At 43.7% G+C, this 25,689-nt stretch overlaps 1 protein-coding gene across 3 annotated transcripts in view; it reads right to left on the bottom strand.

The window, feature by feature from the left end:
- Positions 1-25,689, bottom strand: part of PIAS3 (protein inhibitor of activated STAT 3) — a 52,551-nt gene that overhangs the window by 23,661 nt on the left and 3,201 nt on the right. For all 3 annotated transcript variants that reach the window (XM_054991479.1, XM_054991495.1, XM_054991487.1), the window contains 5 exons: positions 10,370-10,835; positions 2,897-2,981; positions 2,226-2,276; positions 1,263-1,353; positions 320-454 (listed from right to left, as the gene is read on the bottom strand). In XM_054991479.1, the coding sequence (XP_054847454.1) occupies positions 320-454; positions 1,263-1,353; positions 2,226-2,276; positions 2,897-2,981; positions 10,370-10,835 (828 nt within the window). The remainder of the gene's footprint in view (positions 1-319; positions 455-1,262; positions 1,354-2,225; positions 2,277-2,896; positions 2,982-10,369; positions 10,836-25,689) is intronic.

Below are 25,689 nucleotides of genomic sequence, written 5' to 3'. Positions count from 1 at the left end.
CTGTCACATGCCCAACATTCCGCCAAGCTGCCTACATTTCCCGCCAAAACTTGAGGGAAGCTGACAAGTGTCCTACCTGTGTCATTCGTCACTTGTAGTTTGGCCCTGAGTGTCAACTTTCAGTAACAGGAAAGTTCAGAATTCTGGGTTGGAATACCAGAGATCCACATTTAGATCACTATATTAACTCAGTGGGTGCTCACATGCAAACATACACCATCTTTGTTCAGATGAGAAAGAAGAAAAGGTAATTCTGCTCAGACAACAAGCAATAAAAATCACCACATCCAGAAGGCTTGCTCCACTCCGCTGCTCTTACCCTGCCAAACTCAGAGGACCAGTTCACCACAATACTATTGGGGACTGTTGCAGAAAGCCGCACCAGAGGGGTGATGTTGATGGGTCGGCTTGGTCGTTTGGGCTCTGCACCGTTTTTTGTGGGAGGAAGATAACCCTGTGAAGGCAGAAGAGAACATCAGAACCCGAGGTCATTAGCCATTTTGTCAATTTTATCTCCTAAACGGACTCTATCTCCCTCTTGGCAGTGCAGACACTTGGTCATTCTGAACAATACTTTCGTAACTTGACTACTGCAATGAGCTTCACATGGGGCTGCCCTTGAAGACAAGCATTAATGAATGCAAAACACTGCAAGCCTGCTAAATATCAGAGGGGAGAGGCACGCATAGCTTTTGTTTGGCCAGCTGTACTGGCTGCTGGTAAGCCAGCTGCTTAGTTGCTGATCTGTTCTCTGTCACTTTTGTTCTCTTTCATAAAGGGTTGCTTGTCGATGGTTCATTTTAATTTAAAGCTTTTAACATTTTATTTTATTAAAATATTTAGATCCCTTCTTTCCTCATGGCTCAAGGCAGATTATAAATCATAATAAAAACACTGCAATTTAAAACCAAATAAACAAAACCCAAAACAACCCTCTCCTCTCACCCCAAATGATACCTGCAATTTATATCCGATTAAAGAGCTTTATATCCCATTACATCCCATTTAAAGAGATTTTATGGTGGTCATTTTAAAGGGCCCCCTCCTTGTTATTTATTTATCTGTATTCCACCTTTGCTTTGAACACCTCCTGGAAAAAGCACCACATAAATAAAAACATTAAAGACTTATGAAGTCAAGGTGGTATATGCTCAAGACTGAGGTGGTCTCCAATCATGAAGTGCATACTCTCCCACAGCAGACTATCAAAAGATAAAAACTGGACCACTCAAGACATTGGTGGGGGGACAGTATATACTCACAGGAAGGGGGCAAAGTTTTCCATTGATCTTCACAAATAAATTAGGAGGAAAGTAGTCCTCTTGTGGGCAACTGGTTTCACACAGACAAAACCTGGGAAAGGCAAAAGGGGGAGGGACCAGCAGAAAAGTGAAAAAAAGAAAATGCATGCAACATTGCGCTCAAAGCTTTCCTGTAGAGAAGAAAGCATCTGTCCAAGTAGAATGCTTTATTAAGGAATACATCAATGAAAAGATATGGAAGGAATGCACTGTAAGGAAGGGCTCCTAATACCTAAATGACTATGGACATTCAGCTGTCGACGTCAAAGTTGCAGTCCTTCAGCACAAGAGGTTCAGAGGAAGACAAGTTGAATGCTTTATTAAGGAATACATCAATGAAAAGAAATGTGAAAAATGCACTCTAAGGAAGAGCTTCTGATACTTTTAAAAATTATTGTAGACGTTCAGCCACGGATGTCAAGGCTGCAGTAATTCAGCACAAGAGTTTCAGAGGAAGACACCAGCAAGAAGCTGCTGAATTGTGATTCATATGCAGATCGGATTCTATCAGACTCGGAGGCAACAGGGACCAGAGATGCTAAGGAAAGTTACTGTCCTTCCTTGCAGAGTTATGAGTTCTGTATTCATCCTGCTATGTTTGTTCATTAATGTCTGGGTGTTCTCCATAAACCCATTCTGAGCAGGTCCTATATTTATTTATTGGGGAGGGGGGGGTGTCACTTGTGCTCTGTGTCTTCAGGAAACCAAGTCTTCTGACCTGTCCTTATAACAACGGCTTCTTACTCTTTACAGCTTTAGATATAAATCTGCCTGCCAACAGAAGGCAACGCATCAGGACCCTGCTGAAGTGAGCGCTGGCTCAAGAACAGTTATGCTGCCGTATCTTTTAAGGCACTAGAAGCTGAAATATCACCTCCTCTCCAAAGCACGGTGGGGTTGGGGGGGCTGAAAGATTCTGCTTACCTTAACTGAACCTGTACGGTGTAATCGCATTTGGCACCAGGTAAGATATCTCTGGGGAGAGAAAAAAAGGAATCTTAAACCCAATCCCAAAAATATTTTTGTGCTTGGGTAAGCTGACAGGCCAATAGGAGAGGTAGGAATCAAGCTTGCATAAGACCTAGGCTCAGAGCCAGTCTCTCATTTCGTCTTGCAGAAGAAACTTCCGCTCACAGAAGAGAAGGAAGACCATTTTCATTGATTCCCCCACTCTTGCTGCAATCCCTAACTTCAATACCCATGATGCTCCGGGGAGGGGGGGAGTCCACTGGCCCACAGGGACACTTTCAGGGGGCACAGAAGATAGCAGCAGAAGGCGGGAAATGTGTTGCTGCTGTAGTGAAGATTCATTTTACTGCACAGCATCCAAGCCCTAGGTAGGAGCTCGCAGAAAGGAAGAAAACTCACGAGACTGGGAAGCAAAGAAATAAAAAAAAACTGCCTCTTCCCTCAGCCGCACTACCTCACGCAGGAAAACCCTACCTAATGTTTCCATGAGTAAGGACAGACTAACTTCGTGTGACTTGACTTTGCAGGCCATTCTCATGTCACTGCTGCAAAGTAGTTTTGATGCTGTTATTTTTTTTAAAGAAAAACAACCACAAACTCTACACGTAAAATAAAATTCTCTTTACCGCGAGGTGAGGATCTGCTGCACCTGCTGAGGCGTCAGGACAAAAGAGAACTGACCCTCCTCGAATCTCTGACTGTTCACGGAAGCTGCAAAGAAAGGAGGTAAAAGACCGTCAGACCTTGCTGGGTGCCTTCAGGGCCAAGCTAAGCATTCTGCTGAACACCAAGAAACCTATCTCCGTATGACATTGCGAGAGCCGGTGTAGTCTGGTGGCCAAGGTGTGAGGCAAGGTTCCGGGAGACCTGGCTGGGTTCTGCTCTCCATTCTGCCAGGGAAACTCATCGGGTGACCTTGGGCTCATCCTCTTTCAGCCTCACCTACTTCACAGGGTCATTGTGAGCAGGGCTTTTTTTCTGGGAAAAGAGGTGGTGGAACTCAGTGGGTTGCCCTTGGAGGGCAATCTCAACTCCCCTCTGTCTGGAGATCAGGGGGCGGGGCCACCAGCCATGTGACCATTTTCGAGAGGTTCCGGAACTCCGTTCCACCGCATTCCAGCTGAAAAAAAGCCCTGACTGTGAGGATGAAATGAAGGAGGAAAGAATTATGCGCACCACAGCGAGCTCCTTGGAGGAAGGTCAGGATTTAAGTATATTAATAAAATATTAAATAAACATGCTCAGCAGCAACTCTTCAGGTTCTCAAGCAAAGTATGAACTTCTCAATAACCTCCCTTTGATTCAACAGAAATTCAACAGGAAAATCCACCTCGGCACAAGAAAGTTTCACACCCTGAATGTCTGTTGTTAAAGGAACAGCAGCGGGAAAGAAAAGAGAGAAAATGCCTAGCAAGTACAAACTCTGCACTGGAGTTTGTGCCCTGTATATATGATGTAATTGGAAAAGGATTCCTTATTTTGCAAAAATTATTCTGGGTTTTCTTAGTTATGGGGCCCACTTTCCCTTGCAAATTTTGCTCAGCCCCTCCTCTCTGCTTTCTAACATTCCAGCACATAAAAGCACTCTCATGATTACTGGAGCAGCCGCAGGGGCTTGAAGCATGCTTCTTAAGAACATCTCAGTACTCTGAAGTCTGTGTTCAACACTGATTCTTATACATGCTCTGTGCAACTGCAGAATCCAGACAGTTCGGACTATACACATGGTGTACATACAGGAAATCCTCACAATGAGCAGGGAGTTTTTCCATTCCTGGAATTTCTGCAAGTAGCGAAATCTAGGAATACTGGCAGACGAAGCTATCTTCTGCCTCCAGGGGTGGAATGGGAGAACAAAAGGGCCCCCTGAAAGGGCCCACTCCCTTCCCCCAGCCTACCCCTCACATGGAAGGAGGTCTGGCCCAGGTGAGTTGGGTGAGCCAGCCAGCTTGGCTGCATCATCGCTGTGCAAGTCATGCAATGGTGGCCATCTTACTTTCCCAGCCTGGACACGTTGTATGCCAGTGGTGCAGACGAGTGCTGCTGTGTGAGGTGCCTGGCCAGCCAGGCATGATGGTCACTACACAACTCACCTGGCATGTACACTTCCTTCACGCCCTGGCCCAGTGCTGATAAGCTGGAGATCATGCAGAGGCAGGGGGTGGGGCCAGCATGTTTATGTCCACTCTCCCTCTCCCAACAAAGAGAAGAGTCGTGTGCTCAGGGGCAGCTGTACCACGCGGCTGGACCATGAATACTTGAAATCACAATTCATTAGTGAGAGTTTGTTGTAAATCATGATTCTGCAGTCGTGGGTACAGAAGCTCTCAACCTTCCAAACCAGGGTTGAGCAGAAGGTAAACTGTGATCCAATGACGGACTGTGATTTCCTGGTTCCTGAGATTCTTACAAAAATACTGAACTGGGTGGATCTTGGCTTGGTCTTGCAAGGCCCTTTTTATGCTCTTAAGCAAGACTACACACCCAGGAACACCTAACAGACATTATGCCCTAAATACTCCCACATATGCCATGTTCCATTTGTATTTCTAAATCAAGTTTCTAGACCTTATGCCTGCGAAGCCGTTCAGTGATGTAAAAGATTCTCATGCTTCATTTCTCAACGTTTGGCATCCAAGGCTGCCTACAAAGGGACCATTAAAATAACAAGCTATACAATGACAACGGTGTCATGTATCTGAAACTGAGTTGCCAACTTCCCTGTCCCTTTAACAGAGGCATAATGGGATCTTATTTAGCATGCCTACCCATGTTATTTTCCTTCATAGCATGACATGGAAAGCTTCATAATAATAATAATAACAATAACATTTGATTTATATACTGCCCTTCAGGACAACTTAATGCCCACTCAGAGCAGTTTACAAAGTATGCTATTATTATCCCCTGTGAGGTGGGTGGGGCTGAGAGAGCTCCAAGAAGCTGTGACTGACCCAAGGTCACCCAGCTGGCTTCAAGTGGAGGAGTGGGGAATTAAACCTGGCTCTCCAGATTAGGGACCTGCCACTCTTAACCACTACACCAAACTGCCTTCAGCTGCTGATTTCCACACAGAACATTTTGCTCCTGGCCTACTGATAACCCTAGTTTAGAAGCATAAGGGCAATGTTGGCTTAGAAGCAAGAAGGGGTGGCTGAGTAACCTCCCCCATTGTCTGGAAGGGCTGTGTTTCTGGCCTATTTCCTTGCCCCTCCCCAAGTCTAGCAAAACCAGAATGAGTCACAGTAAACAGAGGGGAAAAGAGGCAGAATCTGCCATACAAATGTATGTAATCAGACAGGACACTGAACGTTTTAAGTGCAACACACACACATCTTAGAGTAGACAACTGTGTACCTTAAGACAGAGTTTGGACTAGATTTCCTGCAGCTGCCTTCAGTTTTGTCATTTTTTTTCTTTTCCCCATGCCCAAGAATCTGAAGAATGCAAGATCCAGAGCACAACAGTCTAGTGCCACCTTAAAAACTAACAATGCTACCCTTCTGGAATTATTAGGACCCAGAGTAACTCTTCCTGCCCCCCTCACAGGGGTCTTTGCTAGCAGAGGCCTTCAAGAACAACCACTACTGCAATTTTGCATGCCTGGGATAAAGAGGTAAAAGGAGAAACATGGCTTTATCTCCCATTTGTTTTCCAAAAGTGTGCAAAAGAACCCCTTGGAAATCTTGCAAGAAACTTCAAAAAAGAAACGAATCCTTGAAACAGTGGTTTAGTCCCTATATCATGCTGAGCCAGGGTTAAGGAAGCTTGCTTTAAGTTTGGCCTCCTATCTGAATTGACAAACAAGGGGTTGTGATTTAGAAAGAACAGTTGGAAGTGGGCTTGCAAATATGGTCCATGCTAACACCAGTATTACTCATCTAGGGATCCTTGCTGGGGCACTCAGTTCTTTTATTTATTTAAAGCATGTCTATGAAGCTTTTCCATCCTATTCAGGGTAGAAACATTTAAAATACAAATACTTGAAACAATTAAATACAATATAAATATAGAAACACATACAAATATAAGCACACAAACACTTAAAAACTCACAAAAAAGGAGGAGGGCTAATAAGATTTAAAGAGAGAACGCTAAACAAAAGGGGGGGAACTTCACCTTCTGGTGGAAGACAACAATAAGGAAAGACAGATGAAACTTCCTGAGGAAGGAGTTCCAAAGTTTCAGAATCCCAACCGAGAAGGGCCTTTTTTCAGGTTTCCACCTGTCTAGTTTCAGATGGCAGGGGGGCCCAAAGTAGGGCCTCTGAAGATGACGAAAGTGATTAGGAGAAGGCAGTCCTTCAGGTATGCTCGCCCCAAGCCGTTGGCTCCAAGCCATATAGGGTTTTAAAGGTCAATACCAGCACCCTAAACTGGGGCCAGAAGCAAACTACAAGCCTGGGCAGGTAGAATAAGACTGAAGTGATATCGTCCCTACAACCCACTCCAGCCAATACTCTGGTTATGGCATCCTGTACCAAGTATAGCTGCCAGACAGTCTTTATGGGTAGCCCCACACAGAGTTCACTGCAGTAATCTAGTCTTGATCTTACCAGAGCATGTGCCTCAGTGGCAGTATCTTTCTTGCCCTGGAAGCTGAAACTGGTGAAAGCTGCCCTGGCCACTGCCTCTACCTGTTTGTCCAACAGAAGGTCTGGATCCAGCAGCTCCCCCAAGCTACAAACTTGCTCCTTTAGGGAGACTGCAACCCCATCCAAAACAGCAGACTCCGCCTGCTCTGGATCAAAACTTTCCCCCACCAGCAGCACCTCCATTTTAGGTTGTTGTGGATTTTCAACAATATATAAAGCCATTTTAAACTAAATATAACTTTAATGCAGCTGAAGTTGAGTATCCAATTTTGAATTGCTCCAGTAAAGCAAAACCCTCCCTGAAAATTCAAAAACTCAATATTCATTAGATTAGGAATTTCAGAGTCTGGAATTTTGAGAAAGAGTTTTAGAATTTTTTTTCTACGCTGGGAGAGGGAATCTGTTAGAATTTAGATTTGTGAGACAGGTTTTGGATTTGTAGAGGCCCCCTCCTTCTTGCATACTTTAAAATATGATTCCAAAGAAATGAAATGTTGGGAAAGGGAATGGAAGAGTTCACTTTTTGTAGAGGATACAGAAAGGAAAAAAAACCCTTTCTCATAATAGAGTAATTTTCCAAGCTTACTAACATTTATCTTGTCGTAATGCATTGTGCTGGGTTCCAGGAAGTGGCGTCACTTCCAGGAGTGACATCACTTCTGGGAGTAACGTCATCACGCATTTCCAGAAGCACGTGCACATGTGATAATAGAGAGTTCCACCACCTCTTTTCCCAGAAAAAAAAGCCCTGTAAAAAGGGCATACATTTTTTAACATGGCAGAATGCGGATTCAAACCTGTCTCCCCCAGATCCTAATCTGGTGGCCTTTGGACAAGACAGGGATCCCAAGTCAAAAGTACATGTGTGTTATTCTGACTTGTTTGGTGATCTGTTGTTGTTATTGAATACGTAATGTAGACTGTGAGCTGCTCTGAAAGTTCTTTATCGAAAGGTGGGATCTAAACAATTTATTTAATAGATTAATGAATTTGGGAAGAGGCAGTGCCCAGCTCATTTCAGGTGACATGCAACAGTTCCTCACAACCACTTATCTCCCCCTCTGGCTGGTTCTCCACCAGCCCGCCAGTTAAGATCCTCCTTACAAGACCTTATATGCAAGTTCATGACCACAAAAAGGACCTTTTCAGTGGTGGCGCCTCCCTTGTGGAATGTCCTCCCCATTGAGGTTTCCTTGGCATCTACCCTGCTCTATTTTAACCAGTCTTTTAACTAAGGGGGGTTGATCTTTTTAATTGTTTTCGCTAACTCCTTCAAGCCTGAGAATTGTTGTATGGGCCTCACTTGAGCTACTGACACTGCAGTCTTAAAGCAGAGTTACATACTTTTAAGTCCATTAACGTCAATGGACTACTTAGAAGGGAGTAACTCTGCTTGGGACAGAAATGCAAATTTTTAATGCTCTGTGTTTTAGTGGCTGAAGTCTTTTTATGGTTTGCTAATTTTAATGATTTTATATTTTGATGACTTTATCTTGTACTATTTTGTGAACTCCATTCAAGCAGGTCTCTGAACAGGTGGCAAATAAATGCTCTAAATATATAATACACACAGGCCTGGCACAGCCACTGAGAACACGTTGCTGGCCTAGGTCTGACCCCCTTTGCTTTCAGATGCACCAATTCCCTCCTCCACTTGTCTGGTTTGCAGAAACCATGATTTACTATGACACCCTAACAGGGCCAACTATAGTTAACACTAACCATGGTTTGCCTTCAAATTAAAAACTCACTTCAAACTACAGCTTCCCATTTCTGATTTGAAGACATAATTTGGTTTGTGATACACACGCCTTTCGTTTTTGGAATTATCCTCCTGAATTAACTGAGCTGCACCCACTCGGACGAACTACTGTATATTTACTTTATTTCTTTGCTTTTATAGCATCGATTCTTGATATTATCTTTGTTAGCTGTTTTGAAAGATATAGCTGAGAGGTCAGTTTTAAAAACCCTGTGAAGAAATGCCCTCCACCTTAGAATTCACCGTAAGGACTCAACCATGGGGTTATGCCATATCCATATCACAGCAGTTCCTTTGCAAATCTGTGGAGATGTGCACAGAGGACAAGTACCAGGAATGATGATTCCCCCAGACACAAAGCACTCAAGCTCTTAGCTATGCTAATAGCAGGCCGGGGAAGAACAAAGGGTTGCCATCTCACACCTTGCTAGACTGTCACACCTCCAGGAACAGACAGCTGAATGGCTAAAAAAGAATCTCTCCCTATTAATCCAGAGGAGTTAGCCGTGTTAGTCTGTAGTAGCGAAATCAAAAAGAGTCCAGTAGCACCTTTAAGACTAACCAATTTTATTGTTGCATAAGCTTTCGAGAATCTGACGAAGAGAACTGTGATTCTCGAAAGCTTATGCTACAATAAAATTGGTTAGTCTTAAAGGTGCTACTGGACTCTTTTTGATCTCCATATTAAGGCAGGAAGATCAGAATTGGGGCGGGGGGGGGGGGGAGAGACTCTACAATGGGAGATTATAAATTCCCAGGACACGGGAAAGAAGCTTTCTCTTTTCATATGGCTTCTGACAGGGAGGCACAAGCCACGCAGGAGTAAGTCTTTATCTAGGGACTCCATCTTGCCCAATGGAGAGAAGTCTCAGCTTTGAGAACTAATGCAAGGCTGAACTCTATGTTGCAACTTCAAGAAATACTAACCTGCCCTAATTAAACACTGCTTAGGCTGAGTACTAAGTATAGGGCAAGAGGACTTGTTCAGCCTGATGCTTGAACAGCCCACATATAGCCTTTTATTTTTGTTTATTAAACTTTCTTATGTCTTGTATGCTCTGACCTCTGTAAACACAGCATACCTCTTAGGTCTTGCTATCTAAAGTTTGGTAATGGGGAAGGGCAACAGGTAAGCACGCTATCCCTTGAGTGTGACAGCGTGAAATGGGACAATTGATAGCCCTTGTCCCTGCACTTGCTTGTGGGGCAAAGCAAGAGATACAGCAATTAGGTGGAGTCTCTAAATGGCAACGGGGGCAGGGGGTAAGAGTGCTGGATGTGCAAACCTGTCCAGCGGGATATTTGCTGATGGCAAGCAGTTACTACCCACTTAGTTTTTGGTACCCGTCTCCCCGGGAGAGAGGGAAAGGGACTGCGGCACCAAGCAGAGACTTGGGATGGCCACAGGGTTTTCCAGTCTCCCGCGAATCCAAAAAAACGATGCTTCTGAGTCTGTTCCTTCACATCTTCCAAATAAACAGAACTCCAAGAAAGTGTCCTTGAGCCTTGCTACCGGCCTCATCCCCTCCATAGAAATTTCTCCCCTACCCCTCTTGTCCCGGATTATGGACTAACTGATGCTTCACGCAACAGTTTCAGCCAATATCTTTTATCAGAGTCCCACATAACTCTTCCTTTCTGCCTCCATCAAGCCAACACTTCCATCTACAGTCAGCAGGGAAGAAAAACTAAGCAAGAGAGAATGAATTTTCAGAAAAGAATACCAGAGTTCAGCAGACATACCTAATGTGGTGGGTTTGATGAGTTCATCATAGACATCATAGAAGGGTAACCGCCTCATCTTGACGTCAGGATGGACCGGATGGATGGGCGGCGACAAATGTGGAACATCAGTCTCGTGTTTGGGTCCCAACATAGGCACCGGGGGCAACATACCGGCCGGCACAGTGGAAGTCACAGATCCATTATTGTAGGGCAAGTGGCACATAGTGCCCTGGGTCAGCGCTGTGGCCGACGGCAGCTGTCCTGTCTGAAGGTGGAGCATGGATAAGTCTGAGGGGGTCAGGATCTTCCGGGGGAACCGTCGGCGGTACAATTCCTTGATTTTCATCTGAACTGCCGGACTGCAGCCGGATTTCAGCAGCTGTAATGCCTTCGTGAGCAACTCATGCTTCCGTCCGCTCTTGTTTCTGCCCGCAAACCCCAGAAGCACCTGCAGCTCCGACACTCTAAAGCTCATAACCATGTGCTAAAAGGAGAACAGACAGCATCAGAAATCTGTGGATATTGAGATGAGACCCCCAAACCCAAGCCTAGGGCAACTGAAGCATCTCTGTTAGCCTCTGGCATTAAAAGCAGATGTCTTTTGGCAACCCACACACACAGAGAAGATCACTCTCTCATGACAATTCACGGAGAATCATCACCCACCCACTGATTCTATAGTCATACTTGTTAACACAAAAATTAGAATCCTCATTTCAACCCCATGATTAAGAGTTTAGGGAATCTTCCAAACAGAAAAGGCGGAAGAGTCTGGGATATTAAAAAGGTGGGGGGTGGGGGTGGGGAGATGGCTGAAGGGAGATCTATAGTATAATGGACCGTTTCAGAAAGGTGGTTTTTACAAAGGAAACAAGACTGTATTCTATGCCACTGCATGTGGTATGCATTACCTGTTTATTCTATGATAATCCTCCTCTTACTGCGCTGTTTTCTATTTTTGTAATTCCATTTTCTGCATCACGTGTTATACCATGTCTGATGCTTTTTGCATTATTTCTAGTTTTTGCAATCCTAGTCTTACTGCACTGCTTATCAGATCTCTCGTGCTAATTGTCTGCGTTATTTTTATACCTTGTGTCAGTGAGAAATGTTCAAATTAAAAATAAAAAATTAATTAAAAAATTAAAAATAAAAAATAAAAATTTTAAAAGCTGATAGAGGCCTAGCGATGCAAAGAGAGTATTTTCTCCCCCTCACTCACAATACCGAAAACTGAAAGCTTTGGGTCCACATTAGGGAAAGTGTGGGCTATAAAACAAAATAATGAAGCAATGTTTTAAAATGTACCTATCCTGCACTCTTTGAAGTCTGTTCAAGATGGAAGGAAAAAATTAAAGATACAATTATAAAAACACAATTTAAGCTTATCTATCTATCCGTCCTTAGAATGCAGTAAACTAGAACAGCCACCACTAACATCAACATAAAAAAAACAGCACAAAAGTGGGGGGGGGGAGAACAAGACAAGGGGATAAAAATTCAGTTAAAAGCCTGGGTGAATAAAAACATTTTGACCTGGGGCTGAAAGTTGCCTGCCTAAGGCCACAGAATGTACTGCAACAAGGAACAGAAGTTCCTTGGATCACAGCTTAGTCTCTTAACCACTAATCTGTATCAGCTGACCCAAAAAGCAAGAGATTTTCCCCGGTTACAATGTGATAATGAGGAGCTATGTAGAAATTAGTTGACCTTATATAGCAGTAAAATGGCTAGGATCTGACTACACAGAAGGCTTTCTAACCTGGAGTTCTGTAGTATGTAGAGTTAAGTAGGCTGCAGCATTATTGGCTCTGCGCGTACTTCTAGGTCTTGTTTTATACTTCAGCACACTGTGCTTTCTTATGTATATTACAGACAAGACCACCTCAATAAATTTGGAAGAGGTGGGCAAAAATGTGAGCATTGTCCTGTGCGCTTCTGTGTTGTGATGTTATTCTTGGACTATGACTTGTGGGGCATTTATCTGTGAGACACAAATGACTGAGTCTAAACTTAATTCACTGGATCTAGTAAACCTGTTTCTGGTGGTGGAGTGCCCTCAAGTCAGAGTTCACTTATGGCGACCCCTGGTGGGGGTTTCATGGCAAGACACTAACAGGGGTGGTTTGCCATTGGCTGCCTCTGCAACTCCGATCTTCGTTGGAGGTCTCCCATCCAATTACTAACCAAGGACGACCTTGCTCAGCTTCTGAGACCAAATGAGGCCAAACTCACCTGGCTATCCAGATCAGGGCAAACCTGTTTCTATACTGTATAATTTCAGACTGCAAGGGGAGTGGGGGCTAACACATAAGACAACAAGGTCCTCTGACACTCAGGGGGAAGGATACTGAGAACAAACTAGTAGGATCTCAGAGGTCAGGGCTGGAACTGGGTGGTGAATGGTAGAACAAAGGAGCCTGATGAGGTGGGGGTAAAAGATGGCACCTGGCAGGCTAGGGCAAGTGTCTAGATGTGCCGGGTCTTCAGGAGTGAAGCCAGCACTAATAGCAAAGCTGTCAAACCAAGCCAATGTTGTCTAGTGGTTAGAGTTTCAGACTAGGACTTGCCAGGTTAGACTTCCCACTCTGCCATGGAAGCTTGCTAGACCTTGGATCAGTCATACACTCTCAGCCTAACCTACCTCAATGGGTTGTTGTGAGGATAAAATGAAGGAGAGGAGAATGATTTGGGTCTCCATTCGGGAAAAAGGTAGGATATGAATGAAGTAAATCAATAAAGCAAATAGTTTGTCCTTTTCGTGCTGCCCCCATTACCACCACTACCATGCTGAAACTTCAGCCATTCCCTTGGCGACCCTGAGAAAGAAGCTAAACCGAAACTTCAGGCCAAATCCTAAGAAGGGGAAAGTAACCTTCCATGAGTGACAGCTCCCCCAGCCATACCAAATCTTGCACACAGAATATTACCTTGCCAGAGAGACATGTTCTGTTTAAGTTTTCTCACTGATCTGCAAAGTTTTATGTATGAGGGATTTGTTTGGGGTTTTTTGGTTTGTGTGGAAGAGCGTGTATGGAAGCGAGCAGCAAGCGGTGCAGCCCTTACACAAACATCCCACCTCGGGGACAATTGGGCCACCCGCAGACTTGGCCTGGTGAACTAAAAGATTACTAAAACCACTTGAAGTGGTTTCCAAAACTATTTGGAACAAACTAGTTAAACCAGTTATTCCCCAAACTGCATGCTGCAAGAAATAACATATGGTGACCCCAATACACCATCCACAGAAGGGGATGCTTTCTACATCTAGAAAGGCACATTTTCCAAAAGCTTTGAAGTCATGGGGGATCTGTTATTTTTTCAGCAAATTTGAGAAAACATGTAGTATCTGTTCAAAAAACCCCACAAACTGAACTGCCCACAACAAAGCATAGAAAATGGTTTTACTTAGCAGTTATAAAATTTAAAAGAATAAATGCCTTAGTGATTCCACACTAGTGGTTTTCTGCTGTTCAGCTTCCAATTGACCTCGATTTTTCTTTGTTTCCACACGTGGGAAGGCAATCCTAGCAGCAGCTTCAAAGTCACTGCAGGTTTTGTCCGGTTTTTTTCCATCCTGCTTTTCCCCGATTTATTTGTCCATTCGCAGCAGATTAGGGATTTTAATCATGCGAAATTCTTTATCCGATGTTCTCCCCCCCTTGCCCTTCTCTCTCTCTCTCTCTCTCTCTCTCTCTCTCTCTCTCTCTCTCTCTCGCCCTTCGAACCAACTTAATTTGATTGGCCAATTATGTTTTCTAAGCCACACCCACTACCTTTCCCTTCCCCTCTTTTTTTAAAAAAATTATTAAAAACGTTGCAATGTTTCTACAAGTCTATGCAGAAACATATCCTGTGTCATGTAACGACAGCTGACCGATAACGGGTCCGTTTTTCAACGTGCCAAATTTGTTACTTGTTGCTCGCTGACAGCTGACAGCTTCTGAGGCAGAGGGAAAGCGGGGTCATCGGTAACAATTTTCCCTCCAAATGTCAATAACCAATACTCATTCCACGATATCAGCGGGAAATGCTCTGACCTATCAGATGTGTTTGTTTGATGCAACGTTTACATGTAGCAACGTTTTGGGGGGGGGGGTGGAATTAAAAAATGAAGACACACGTCTGTCAACACTTCCCCCGGATAAAGCAATGAGGAATCGATTTTTATACTGGCAAATTCCGCACGATGGACTTTAAGCATGATGAAATGAAATGTCAATGCGAAACAAAAGCCTTAATGTGGAATCGGGGAGCGGTGGATTTGTACGACTCCACTGCAGCACGACTGCTCAGAAAGTCCAATCAAAATCGATCATGCGGAATCCCCCATTGTTCAAATAAGACTGAAAATATACCCAATGCTAGAGAGGTTCTATTTTTATACCCTGCTTTTCTCCCCAAATTGGGGGGGGGGCACAAAGCATTTTTTCCTCACAACCACCCCGTGAATTCAGTTAGGCCGAGAGTGACTGGCCCAAGGTCACCCAGTGAGCTTCCACGGCAGACTAGAGATTCAAACCTCATTCACTCATATCCTAACAAATACACCCCACTGGTTCTGCAGCTTTATGTCACCTTAAGAACATAGTTTCTCCAGTATGAGACATTGCTATCCCCGGCCCCCTTTTTCTTATTCTCCAGTAAAGCAGGGAAATAAGTTTGCTGTTTCCTGTATCCAGGTATCTGTGATACAGCCCTCTGAGGGAAGGGGGAGAGGTTGATGGGGGCGGGGGGTCAAGATGACAGTGGATTCGGGGCACTTGGATTCTAGTCTCCCCACCAAACTAGACGCAAGTCCATGGGAGAAGACAAGCAACAAACTGCAACAAAAGAAAGTCCTGTCTGCTTGAGTGCAGAAATTCTTCTGAGATCATAAATCTGTTGAAGTCAATAGGCTTAGAAGGGTGTAAGTCTGGTCAGGATTGTACTGTTAGACGCCTACAGTATACACAGGAAGTTCTTCTGCTGATTGACCTACATTTTAAAAAAATCTTCATATGACACTCCTCTTAGAGAGCATTTTGAATGAGTAAAACCCTGTCTTGAAAAGCATTTCACCCAATTCCTCCTCAGCCTTCTTCTAATCCCCCTCTACAAGGGACTGCCAATGAGACGGGATCGTGTAGGGTGAATCTATCAACAGGTATCATCCACAAAGGTTGGGTGCCTGAATACCTAGGAGGACAGCAAATGGGTGACGGGAGGGCTGTTGCCTTCATACCCTGTCGTGGGTGTCCTAGAGGCATCTGCTTAGCTACTGCGGGAAATAAGATGACTGGCTTGACGGGCCTTTGATCTGATTGAGCAGGGTTTTTTAAAAAAAAATTGCTTATTTAACAGATTCCTACCCAGCCTCTCAGCAGCCAGACAGAGTGCTTACAAACACAATTCAATACACAACCACATGCAGAAATAGACCATAATTAGATGCTCTCAGTGGAGTATGCTCATTGTGTCTCTGTATTAAATACCGCACTAAGCTGGCCTCCTCTATAATCAAAACAGACTTATACACAAACTCAAGGTGGGGGTGTCCTTGTTAAACAATTCCTGTTCTTTCATACCGCAGTGCTAAATCTTTCAGGATGTAAATATTTACGTATGTATATCTCACTTTTCTCCCCAATAAGGTCCCATTGTAGCTTATAAGTTTCTTCCTTTCTTCATAATATGTGCACAACAGCCCTGTAGGGTAGATTAGGCTGAGAGTGACATGGCTCAAGATCACTCAAGAGAACTTCCATGGCAGAGTGCAGATTTTAACCTGGGTCTCCCAGATCCTTGTTCGACATACTAATTTTAATGTTTGGAAACTGGATATTAACTTAAACATTATCAATTGTCCAAGTTTACATTTTTTTAAAAACTATCTAGGCAGAGCTTTACAGCCTCATCACACAGCTGGCTTTAAAAAAAACATCAGAGCCTACAACCAATAAAGAAAAAAGCATGCTCAAAAACAGCTTAAAAGTTCTGAAATCAGGTGTGTACATTTAAATCTGTGCTGCTGTGAGATCACATTCTCCCCACCACCACCACCAGTCAGCATCCTATTAAGACAGAGGCTCCAGGGGAAACGTTACCAGTGAGCTTACCGGACTTTGCTTTCTTTCCTAATAAAAACATGTTCAGTTTCCCCCAGTAAGAATACTACTATCACAATAACAAGCCATCATGGTATAGAAAGTAACCAATATTTTATTTGGATTGCCAGGGAATCTAAAAAAATTCACTGATCAGAAGAAAGGGAATCCTACTTCAATGTTAGGTTCTGGCAGTTAGATCCCCATAGTACTCCACTGCAAACACTCCAGGGTATTAAGAGATCCATCAGCATCAGCATACACAGACAAGGGTATTGGCAGAAATGACGTGCAGAACTTTGGAGGGGTTAGTTATAGAGAAAGTTCCCGCCTTTAGGATTTGGATGGTTAGGATTCTGGCGTGAAGGAGCCAGGAAGTGGGGGGAGGGGGTCTGAGACAGGAGGAGAGAAGAACTGGAGGAGAGAAGCAAAAAATGAAGACATTTTCGGTTCCCAGGCTCAAGCCGGTACTCAAGGACACATTCTCGAGCGGCTGCAAAAACGAAAAGTAGACACCACAGTAGGCACTTGTAAGATAAGCAACTCCCAGCCAAATAGGCCACCGATATGCAACTTCACATCCTCTCAGAGGATCAGTACAGAGTGCAGAATAAAGAAAATACTCATGGCAGGTATGTAGACAGACATATATGACAGGGAGACTGCTAGGTATGAGAGGGTTAAGCGAAGTTCCCTCCTGCTGATTTGCCCCAACAGATTCCACACATGCACATCTTAGCAAAAGCAGACTTGAGCACACACGTGTGCCAAGTAGTTAGTTCCATCACCTGCACCAAGGTTAGTGTCCACGCCAATACATCTCTTAATGGTGATCAAGGCATGAGGGGATAAAGAGAGGGAGAGAGCACTCCTGCGAGTGAGTCTCCCATTTCTTAAAACCAGGGTTACATCCTCACCAGTTTGAAGCAAACTAGACAGTTCAATACACTTCTGGTTACCCATTTCCCCTTACAGACAAAGACTGAAGCTGGCAAGAGGTAGCAAGCCCCTATCCTGCCAGGGCCCCAGCAGGACTGGAGCACAGCTGCCCATCCTTCTGTCTTTGATTTGCTCTCCAACTGCTCTTGGATCAACTAGAGTAACACAAATCCTGGCATGCCCAAGCGACAGCTGAAATTTTTCAAGCGGGTGCCACATTATAGCTCTTGCTTCTTTCCAGATGGCATTTGTACCACCAAGAGCACAGCTTCAATTAACCTAAAAATCCACATGGCAGATACATTCCTGATACTATGTTATTTATAACACTTATGCCCCAACACTAGTATAGATCACCCATCGCAGTTTGGAAATTAGGAATACATCATGGATTTGCTTCTCTTCCCTTCCCCAAATGCTAAGTTGTCCAAATTGGCCAAACTATGGTTAGCATTACTTTCCAGGCCATTAGAACTAGGTTTGCAAACCAGATCAGGAATCTTGTGCTAACAGGAGTTTGTGTGATTCAGATGTCATGCAAACTGTTGTGGGCAGAAACCCAGAAACGGAGGAAATTGACACAAGAGCCTGGACGTTCCCAGTCCTTTGAACCATAGCTTGCAGGATCATCAAAACTGAGCCATTCATCTGAACTAGGTTTCCAGTCCTCATGGACTCTTTAAAATAAAAACTGGAAACAGACAAAAAAATATATGCAATCTCATAGTAGAAGAGGGAAAGTAGTAGAATTTCTGTTCTACTTTCCTGTGCTCCCTCCACTTCATATTCTCAAATGCCTTCTTTATCTCAATACTTGAAAGAGATTCAATCTTTTTCTGCTAGGGTTGCCAGCCTCCACATGGTGGCTGGAAATTTCCCAGAATGACAACTTACCTCTTCTAGCCAACAGAGATCAGTTCCCATTTAGAAAATGGTTGCTCTTGAGGTAGATTCTATGGCATTAGACCCCACTGAGGCCCCTCCATTCCCAAACCCCACCCTCTCCAGGCTCTACTCCCAAAATCTCCAGGAATTTCCCAACCTGGAGCTGGCCACTCTACTTTCTGCCCATGGTTCACTAGGCGATCCTCTATATTTAATTCTGGTCACTCAGTTCATGCCATCTTGTCATTTGTGTAGGCCCCCACTATATACCACAGTTTTATCTCTCTTCTGCCAGACCCTCTCCCCCCACCTCGCTCCATTCCACCCTCACAACAAACCTGTGCGGTTGTGAGGCTGAGAGAGCTCAACTGGGCCAAGGTCACCCAGGAGCTTCACAGGCTGAGTCGAGATATAAATTCCATCCATGGGCTGGATCCCATGGAGAATTTCAACAAACAGGAAGGGGAATTTTCAACAATCCCACGGTTGATCTCCAAGCCTTCCCTCATGCTGTTTTTGCGGATCCCTTGTCCCTCAGGACTGGCCTGTTGAGGGATATTTTAGGCTGCAGTAGGAGGAGGGGAATAAGGAAGGCTTGCTCCACTGTCAGAAATCTGTCCTATCGTTGGAAACATTCTGCAGTATCCAAGCCCTCTCAGGGTTGTTGTGATGGCAAATGTGAAGATATTGTGAAGTGTTTTTTTTTAATGAAAGTAATTAAGCAGTTTCTGGATTTTCCCAGTGGGAGCACCTCAGTCTCTGACAGGGACACCCACCAGGCTTCCTTCTCATTCACTTTTAGGCACTAGTTAAATCATCTTTAAAGGAAATCACCAGCCTTCTAAATGTGGGAGAATTTTTTTAAATGGCTGGCGAGCTGTTACTGTTCGTACAATTTCATCTATTTTTTAAAATCTCATTCAGGGCTTTAGGTATTAAAAATTGGTGAAAAGCGTTACAGACAAACATACATGTTTAAAACGAGTCAATTTATCAAGAAAAGGAACTGCAGCGTGAACTTGTATTTTTTTCTGAGCAGAGGCCTTGAAACTTCCTTGGCAGACAATCAGGAGTTCTTGCCAAAGCAACACCCTGCCAGCTCTGGCAACCGACACTCCCTCCTGATAGCCAGCCTGTGGGCTGCCTCTGTGCCCACAATCTCTCCGATTACAGCTTCCACGATGCAACATCAGAAATGGCACTCCCTCACAAGCCGTGGCAAGAATCTCCCTCAAAACACTTACGGTTCATATTTCCAGCAGTATGTTTATATAAGCTGAGCTCCTAAGCATTATCTGTTTCATAGGAGCTTTGCTGAAAAACATATGTTAGGAGCCCAGTCGTCTACAAATCTGACCATTTCTGAGATAGCGTAAAATATTTTCCCATTAGTTTTGCACAGAAATTGGACACTGGCTTCTGTGGGTTTTGAAATATGTGCCCAATGAACATATTTTGCACATATAAAATTGCGCTCCACAAACATGGGACGTGCCTTTGTTTTGTTTCATAAAATAAAGCTAATGGGCCAGCATGGTACAGCAGTTACTATATTGCACTACCAAAAAGAGTCCAGTAGCACCTTTAAGACTAACCAATTTTATTGTAGCATAAGCTTTCGAGAATCAAGTTCTCTTCGTCAGATGCCTGATACAGATACTGGCCAGTATCTGTATCAGGCATCTGACGAAGAGAACTTGATTCTCGAAAGCTTATGCTACAATAAAATTGGTTAGTCTTAAAGGTGCTACTGGACTCTTTTTGATTTTGCTACCACAGACTAACACGGCTAACTCCTCTGCATCTATATTGCACTACGAATAGGGAAACCCAAATTCGAAGCCTCACTGAGCCATAAAACTCATTGGGGGGACCCAGGGCCAGCCAGCCTAACCTATCTCACTGGACTGTTGCAAAGATGAAATGGAGGGGGGGGGGGGAGAAACGTGTTACTACTACTATGCACTCACAGGAGGAAGCGTGGGATAGAAATGTAAAAGAAAGACTTCATGGCTATGAAGAGAGTGGACGCATACTATGCAGAGAAGAACTCAGAAGTTGGAAATTAGCTAGAAAAGCAGAGGAGCAAAAGCAACATTTCATTATTTCAAGTCACTATAGCTCTAAATTCTTCGCTTTCACTCCCCTTTTAATTGACAAAACATTTTGAATTCTTGGAAATCCTGTATTCTGAGAGGAGGGTAATGCAGGAAGGGGGGGGAGCTGTATGTGTATATATAATTACATGCATATATAATTTTTGTTTTATCTGTTATTCTGGTTGCCGGTTCTGTATTATCTTGCCTGTCTGCAGTCTCCTTGGTGTACATTTATTTTATTTTAAGCTACAGAAGACACTCCATCCCTAGAGATGGAGTCTCTGCAGTCTGCAGAGACTGCCAGACTGCAGTCTGGCTCTAGGGAAGGTCATCAAAAATGAATCCACAAATATAAATTCAAACAAAATCCCCATTTCTTTTTTCAGATGAACCCCTAGCCATTTCAGTCCGCTAGACAAACAGTCCTCCGTATGGCAAGGAAATCTAGAACATTCTGGCCTGAGATAGCAAAGTAAGAACATTTTAAAAGAAGTCGATAGGGGGTGGGGAGACGAGGGAATTCAGTTTCCTGGAAGATAGCCTTCAAACTTCAAAGAAAGAAAGGGAAAGAGGTTAAAGAAAGCCAAGGAAGCGGCCAGCTGGGCAAATGTTTGGGGCCTCCCGGGTGGGCTAAATCTGTCTTTGAGAAGGCAACACATACCAGCCACACCGAGAAATTACACTCCTCAAAGGAGAATTTCCTGGTTTAGAATTTATTTGCGAGGAGGTTGGCAGAAAAATTGCTGGGGAGGAGAGGGGGGAGGGAGAAGAGCTTCATCTTTTAAACAGAGGGATGGGAACTCAAGGCCCGTGTGCACCTTGCCAAAGCTTCTCCGTTCCAAACTGGCAATTTGCCACACCAAACAAAGAAAGGTGGCAGAGTTAGGAGTTTGCACAAATGAGGTACCTCTCCCCGCCTAACCTCTCGCCCTTTTTTAATACTTACAGGCATGCTGGCAATATTACTTCAAAAAGTTAATCCAGAGACAAGCTTGGGTTTGGCACAAATGGTGTAATCAACGGAGCGGGGGACACTATAGCACTGGCTTACCCATCAGTTCCCAGGACCAATCCAAAATGTTGGCTATCGCATAAAAAGCCCTTCATGGCCTTTCTCCCTATGTTTGCAATGGCAGCTTTACTCCTTTGAGCAGGGCCTTCTACAGGAATTACCCTGCAAATGGGGGAAAAGGACAGCTGCCCATAGACATGCATTCTTTGTAGCATGCCCTACCTTATGGAATAGCCTGTCTGATGAGACTAGAAGGGCTCCCACTCTCCTGGCTTTCTGCAAACTATGCAGGAAGCTAGGAAAGCTGTACTGTAAGGGTTTCAAAGAGATGCACCAGTAAAGGGATAGCGACTGTACTACTACATGCAGCTACTATCTATTGTTGTATAATCCTACTGGGTAGTTTCTATGTTGTTTAATATGTCAGGTTTAGAGCTGCTTATGTTCTGTTTCACCACCGTTTTGAATTTCTGCTCGTTTTCAAATCTCTGCAAATATGCATTTGGCTACTGAACTGCATTGTTTACTGAATGTCCCCACTGTTGGTTGTGCTGCCTTACATGGTGTAATCCGCCTTGAGCCTCGGCGAGAAAGGCAGACTATAGATCATAAATAAATTTTAAAATAATTAAAAAATAAAAGTGAACAGTGAGATCTCTTGGAACCATTCCAGGTTCAAGTCACTACTGAGGGGATGCACATTTTCAACGTGTGCAGGTGGAATTCTGGTAGCCCGTAATTTTTACATCTCTCTGTATCAAACATGCAGAAGTTCCCCACCCTCACAGAAGGCAGCTCACTGCATCAGGCCCCACTTTGGACTCGCGTTCTTCTACTCAGGAGGTATGCTCAGAACTCTTGTGAGCAGCAGGTTCCACCCATGGTAACCAATTCTTATTCCTGCACCTCAAAAGGTCTACTTTAAATCACAAATTAATTAATTTTAATTCAGAATATAGGTCCAAGAGTTTTGGAGACGTGCTACCTGATGCACGCACATGGTGATTCCAGATGGATAGTCCTGTTCATTCATAGCAGCAAAATATAGCAGGAGTCCAGTGGCACATTAAAGTTTAGCAAAATTTATTCCAATATAAGCTTTAGAACACTTCACTTCATCTGATGCAGAGGAGTGTTAACTAGGCTACTATAATACACTCTACATATGTCTCTGCTCAAAGTTAACCTGGAGACTCCAGGTGCTGCAGAAAGCCACAGCTGTTATTATCAGGAACTAGGCACAGCATGCATATGACTCCTATTCTACAGTCACTCCACTGGCAATCCATTAGCTACCAGGCTCAAGTCAAGGTTTTGGCAATCACATACAAAGCCCTTCATGGCCTTGCCCCCCCCTTATCTAGGGGGGGGGGCACCTCTTTCCCTATGTTCCACCACTGCAGCTTCGCTCACCTGAACAAGGCCTTCTGCAGGGGCCCCCTTGCAAATAGGAAAAATCAACTGCTGCCCATACATGTGCATTCTCTGTGGTGGCCCCCATCTTATAGAACGGCCTAGCAGAAGATGTCAGGAAAGTTCTCACTCCCCTGGTTTTCCACAAACTATGCAAAACCAAATAATTCAATAAGGGGTTTTTACATGATACACTGGTAAAGAAATAGGGTCTACAGACAATACTACGATGTACTGTGTGAGCCTACTGGATGGTTTCTGTGTTAATATGTCAGATATAGAACTACTTGTGCTCTGAATTTCTGCTTCTTTTCAAATCTCTGCAAATTTTGCATTCGTATACCTTATTGCGTTGTTTACCGAACATTCCGGCTGTTGATTGTATTGACTTACCCTGTGTAACCCACTTTGAGTTTCAGTGAGAAAGACTACAAATAAAATAAACTGCTATGGACATACATGCCTTTTGAGCGATGAAGTGAGGTCCGACTCTCAAAAAATTATGCCAAAATGAACCATTAGGCTTTGAGGTGCCACTGGACTTGTTTTATTAGAAAGCTCATTTTAGGGTTACCCAGCCCAACTCTGACATAGAGGAGTATTAGCAAATATGCAGGGACCGTGGCCTCGCTTATCTGAAGACTCCCGTCGTCATTTGTTCATCAACCACCTTCAGCCCTTCAAAATCCACACTACGGTCTGGATTGAATGGGGGGGGGGGGCGACATGCAGAGGTGTTTTTACCCAGCTTTAATGATTCTTTAGTCCATTCCAAGCTACAATTCATTGCAGTATCTCAGCAGCCATCCTCTGGCACACCTATGGCTTAAATCACCAGTCCCAAGCACTGACCACCTCACAGAAATATCCACATGTGGTAAAAGCCCCTTCTCTTCTGAAAGCCAGTTTGGTGTAGTGGTTAAGAGCACGGGACTCTAATCTGGAGAGCCGGGTTTGATTCCCTACTCCCTCCTCCACTTGAAGCCAGCTAGGTGACCTTGGGCTAGTCACGGCTCTCCGGAGCTCTCTCAGCCCCACCTACCTCACAGGGTGTTTTGTTGTGGGGATAATAATAGCATACTTTGTAAACTGCTCTGAGAGGGCATTAAGTTGGCCTGAAGGGCAGTATATAAATCAAATGTTATTATTATTATTAACACAGAGATACTGTTAGCTGGACTTAGTCCATACAAAACAGTAAGTGGAGAGGGTTAAACAAAGGCAACTGAGCAATGTCAACTGGTACGGAAGGCCAGGCAGAAGGCAGCAGAGATATATTTCAACATGCTTATTGTAGTATAACATCGGCTCCCAGACAGTCCATAAGCCCAATTTAGAACTGGCCTATTCAGACTAAGCCATGGTTATCTCAATGACAGCCATCCCACCAGGGAGTTACCTTCCTCCTGCCAGGTGTAAGATCTGCCAGTGTAGGCCCTGCTGCAGAATTTTGCAGAAGCTGGTTTCTACAAGCAGCAAAGCTTTCAGAGAGGCCTTGTATGCGAAAAACACCTCAGGTTCAATCCCTGACATTTTCAGGTAGCAGGTACTGGGAAACCACCTTCTCTTCCTAAGGCACTGAACAGCCACTGCCGGTCAAAGCAGGTAAGGTTGGTAGAAGGGCAGTTTCACGTATTCTTTTCTGTTGCAGCTCCAGAACACTGCTATGTTCTTCAAAAGGATGTTAAAGCTTTTCCCTCTGTATCCGTGTTTTGCAAATAAGCAAAGACAAGCCCTCTTTCCTTGCGCTCCCGGAAGTATGTGTTTTTCCCCCTTCCTACTTTACTGCTTTTCTGTTGTTGCCATTTTAAAAACATTCCAGGACTTCTTATCTTAATTGAAATGGGTTAATTAGTTTACACTGCTTTGTGAACAAGAGTTGAAACTCACTATAGAAGGTCCATAAGCAAAACTGCTCCTGAACTGAGAGGAGTCACGAGATTAAATACCTCCTAAGGCCCCCCTCAAAAAACCCAAACCAACAAAAAAAAACCCACCTCTGATTCCCCACACTCAGAAAACTAACACATCAGGGAGAAAAGCTCTAGTCTAACCATTTCCCCAAGAGGATATAAAAAAAATCCCTACACATTAAAAAAAAACTGTCATAATAGGGAATTGGTAAAACTTATAGTTTGCCAAACAAGGACCAAACGGTCTACAGAAACCTGGTAATAACAATAATGCAATTTTAATGCACGTGCCAATGCAATGAGTGCAAAAAGTGCAAGGTAAGTATTCCAATATATATACTCCAAAAATACTACCGACTGTCCATCTGCATGCATGTAGCTCCAATGCATGGAATACAGTCCATACATGTATAATAACATACATATAAATACAACCTATTAGAACTGTACATTTTGAAAGACGAACTTTGTATTTATATGCATGTTATTATACATGTATTGTATGGACTGTATTCCATGCATTGGGGCTACATGTGTGCAGATGAATAGTCCCTAGTATTTTTCGAGTATATATACTGGAATACTTACCTTGCACTTTTTGCACTCATTGCATTGGCACTTGCATTAAAATTGCATTATTGTTATTATCTATCAGGTTTCTGTAGACCGTTTGGTCCTTGTTTGGCAATATTTTGTTTGAAACCTGTCCCTACTTGTTTGTGAAAACTTATAGTTTGACTGATTAAAAACCCCCAGAGTTGATCAATTAACTGGTCAAGTATTTTTAAAGCATTAATTTTTATTAGAACAAAAAAAAGAGACTTTAATCATCAACAGATTTTAAACTTAACACTAATTACAAAGAACAAATAACTTATTGCCAAATAACATTGTAATGACTTGTAACTTAACAATGTTAGGTAAGGATTCTAAACATGTGAACTATTCCCCGAACAGTTCTTCACTTTGCAGTTTCTCAAGGAACACCAGA

This window comes from Eublepharis macularius, chromosome 1 (genome assembly GCF_028583425.1).
Source record: "Eublepharis macularius isolate TG4126 chromosome 1, MPM_Emac_v1.0, whole genome shotgun sequence".
NCBI classification, from domain to species: Eukaryota; Metazoa; Chordata; class Lepidosauria; order Squamata; family Eublepharidae; genus Eublepharis; species Eublepharis macularius.
The sequence above is the reverse complement of the archived record's forward strand: the minus strand, read 5'-3'. Positions and strand labels throughout refer to the sequence as shown.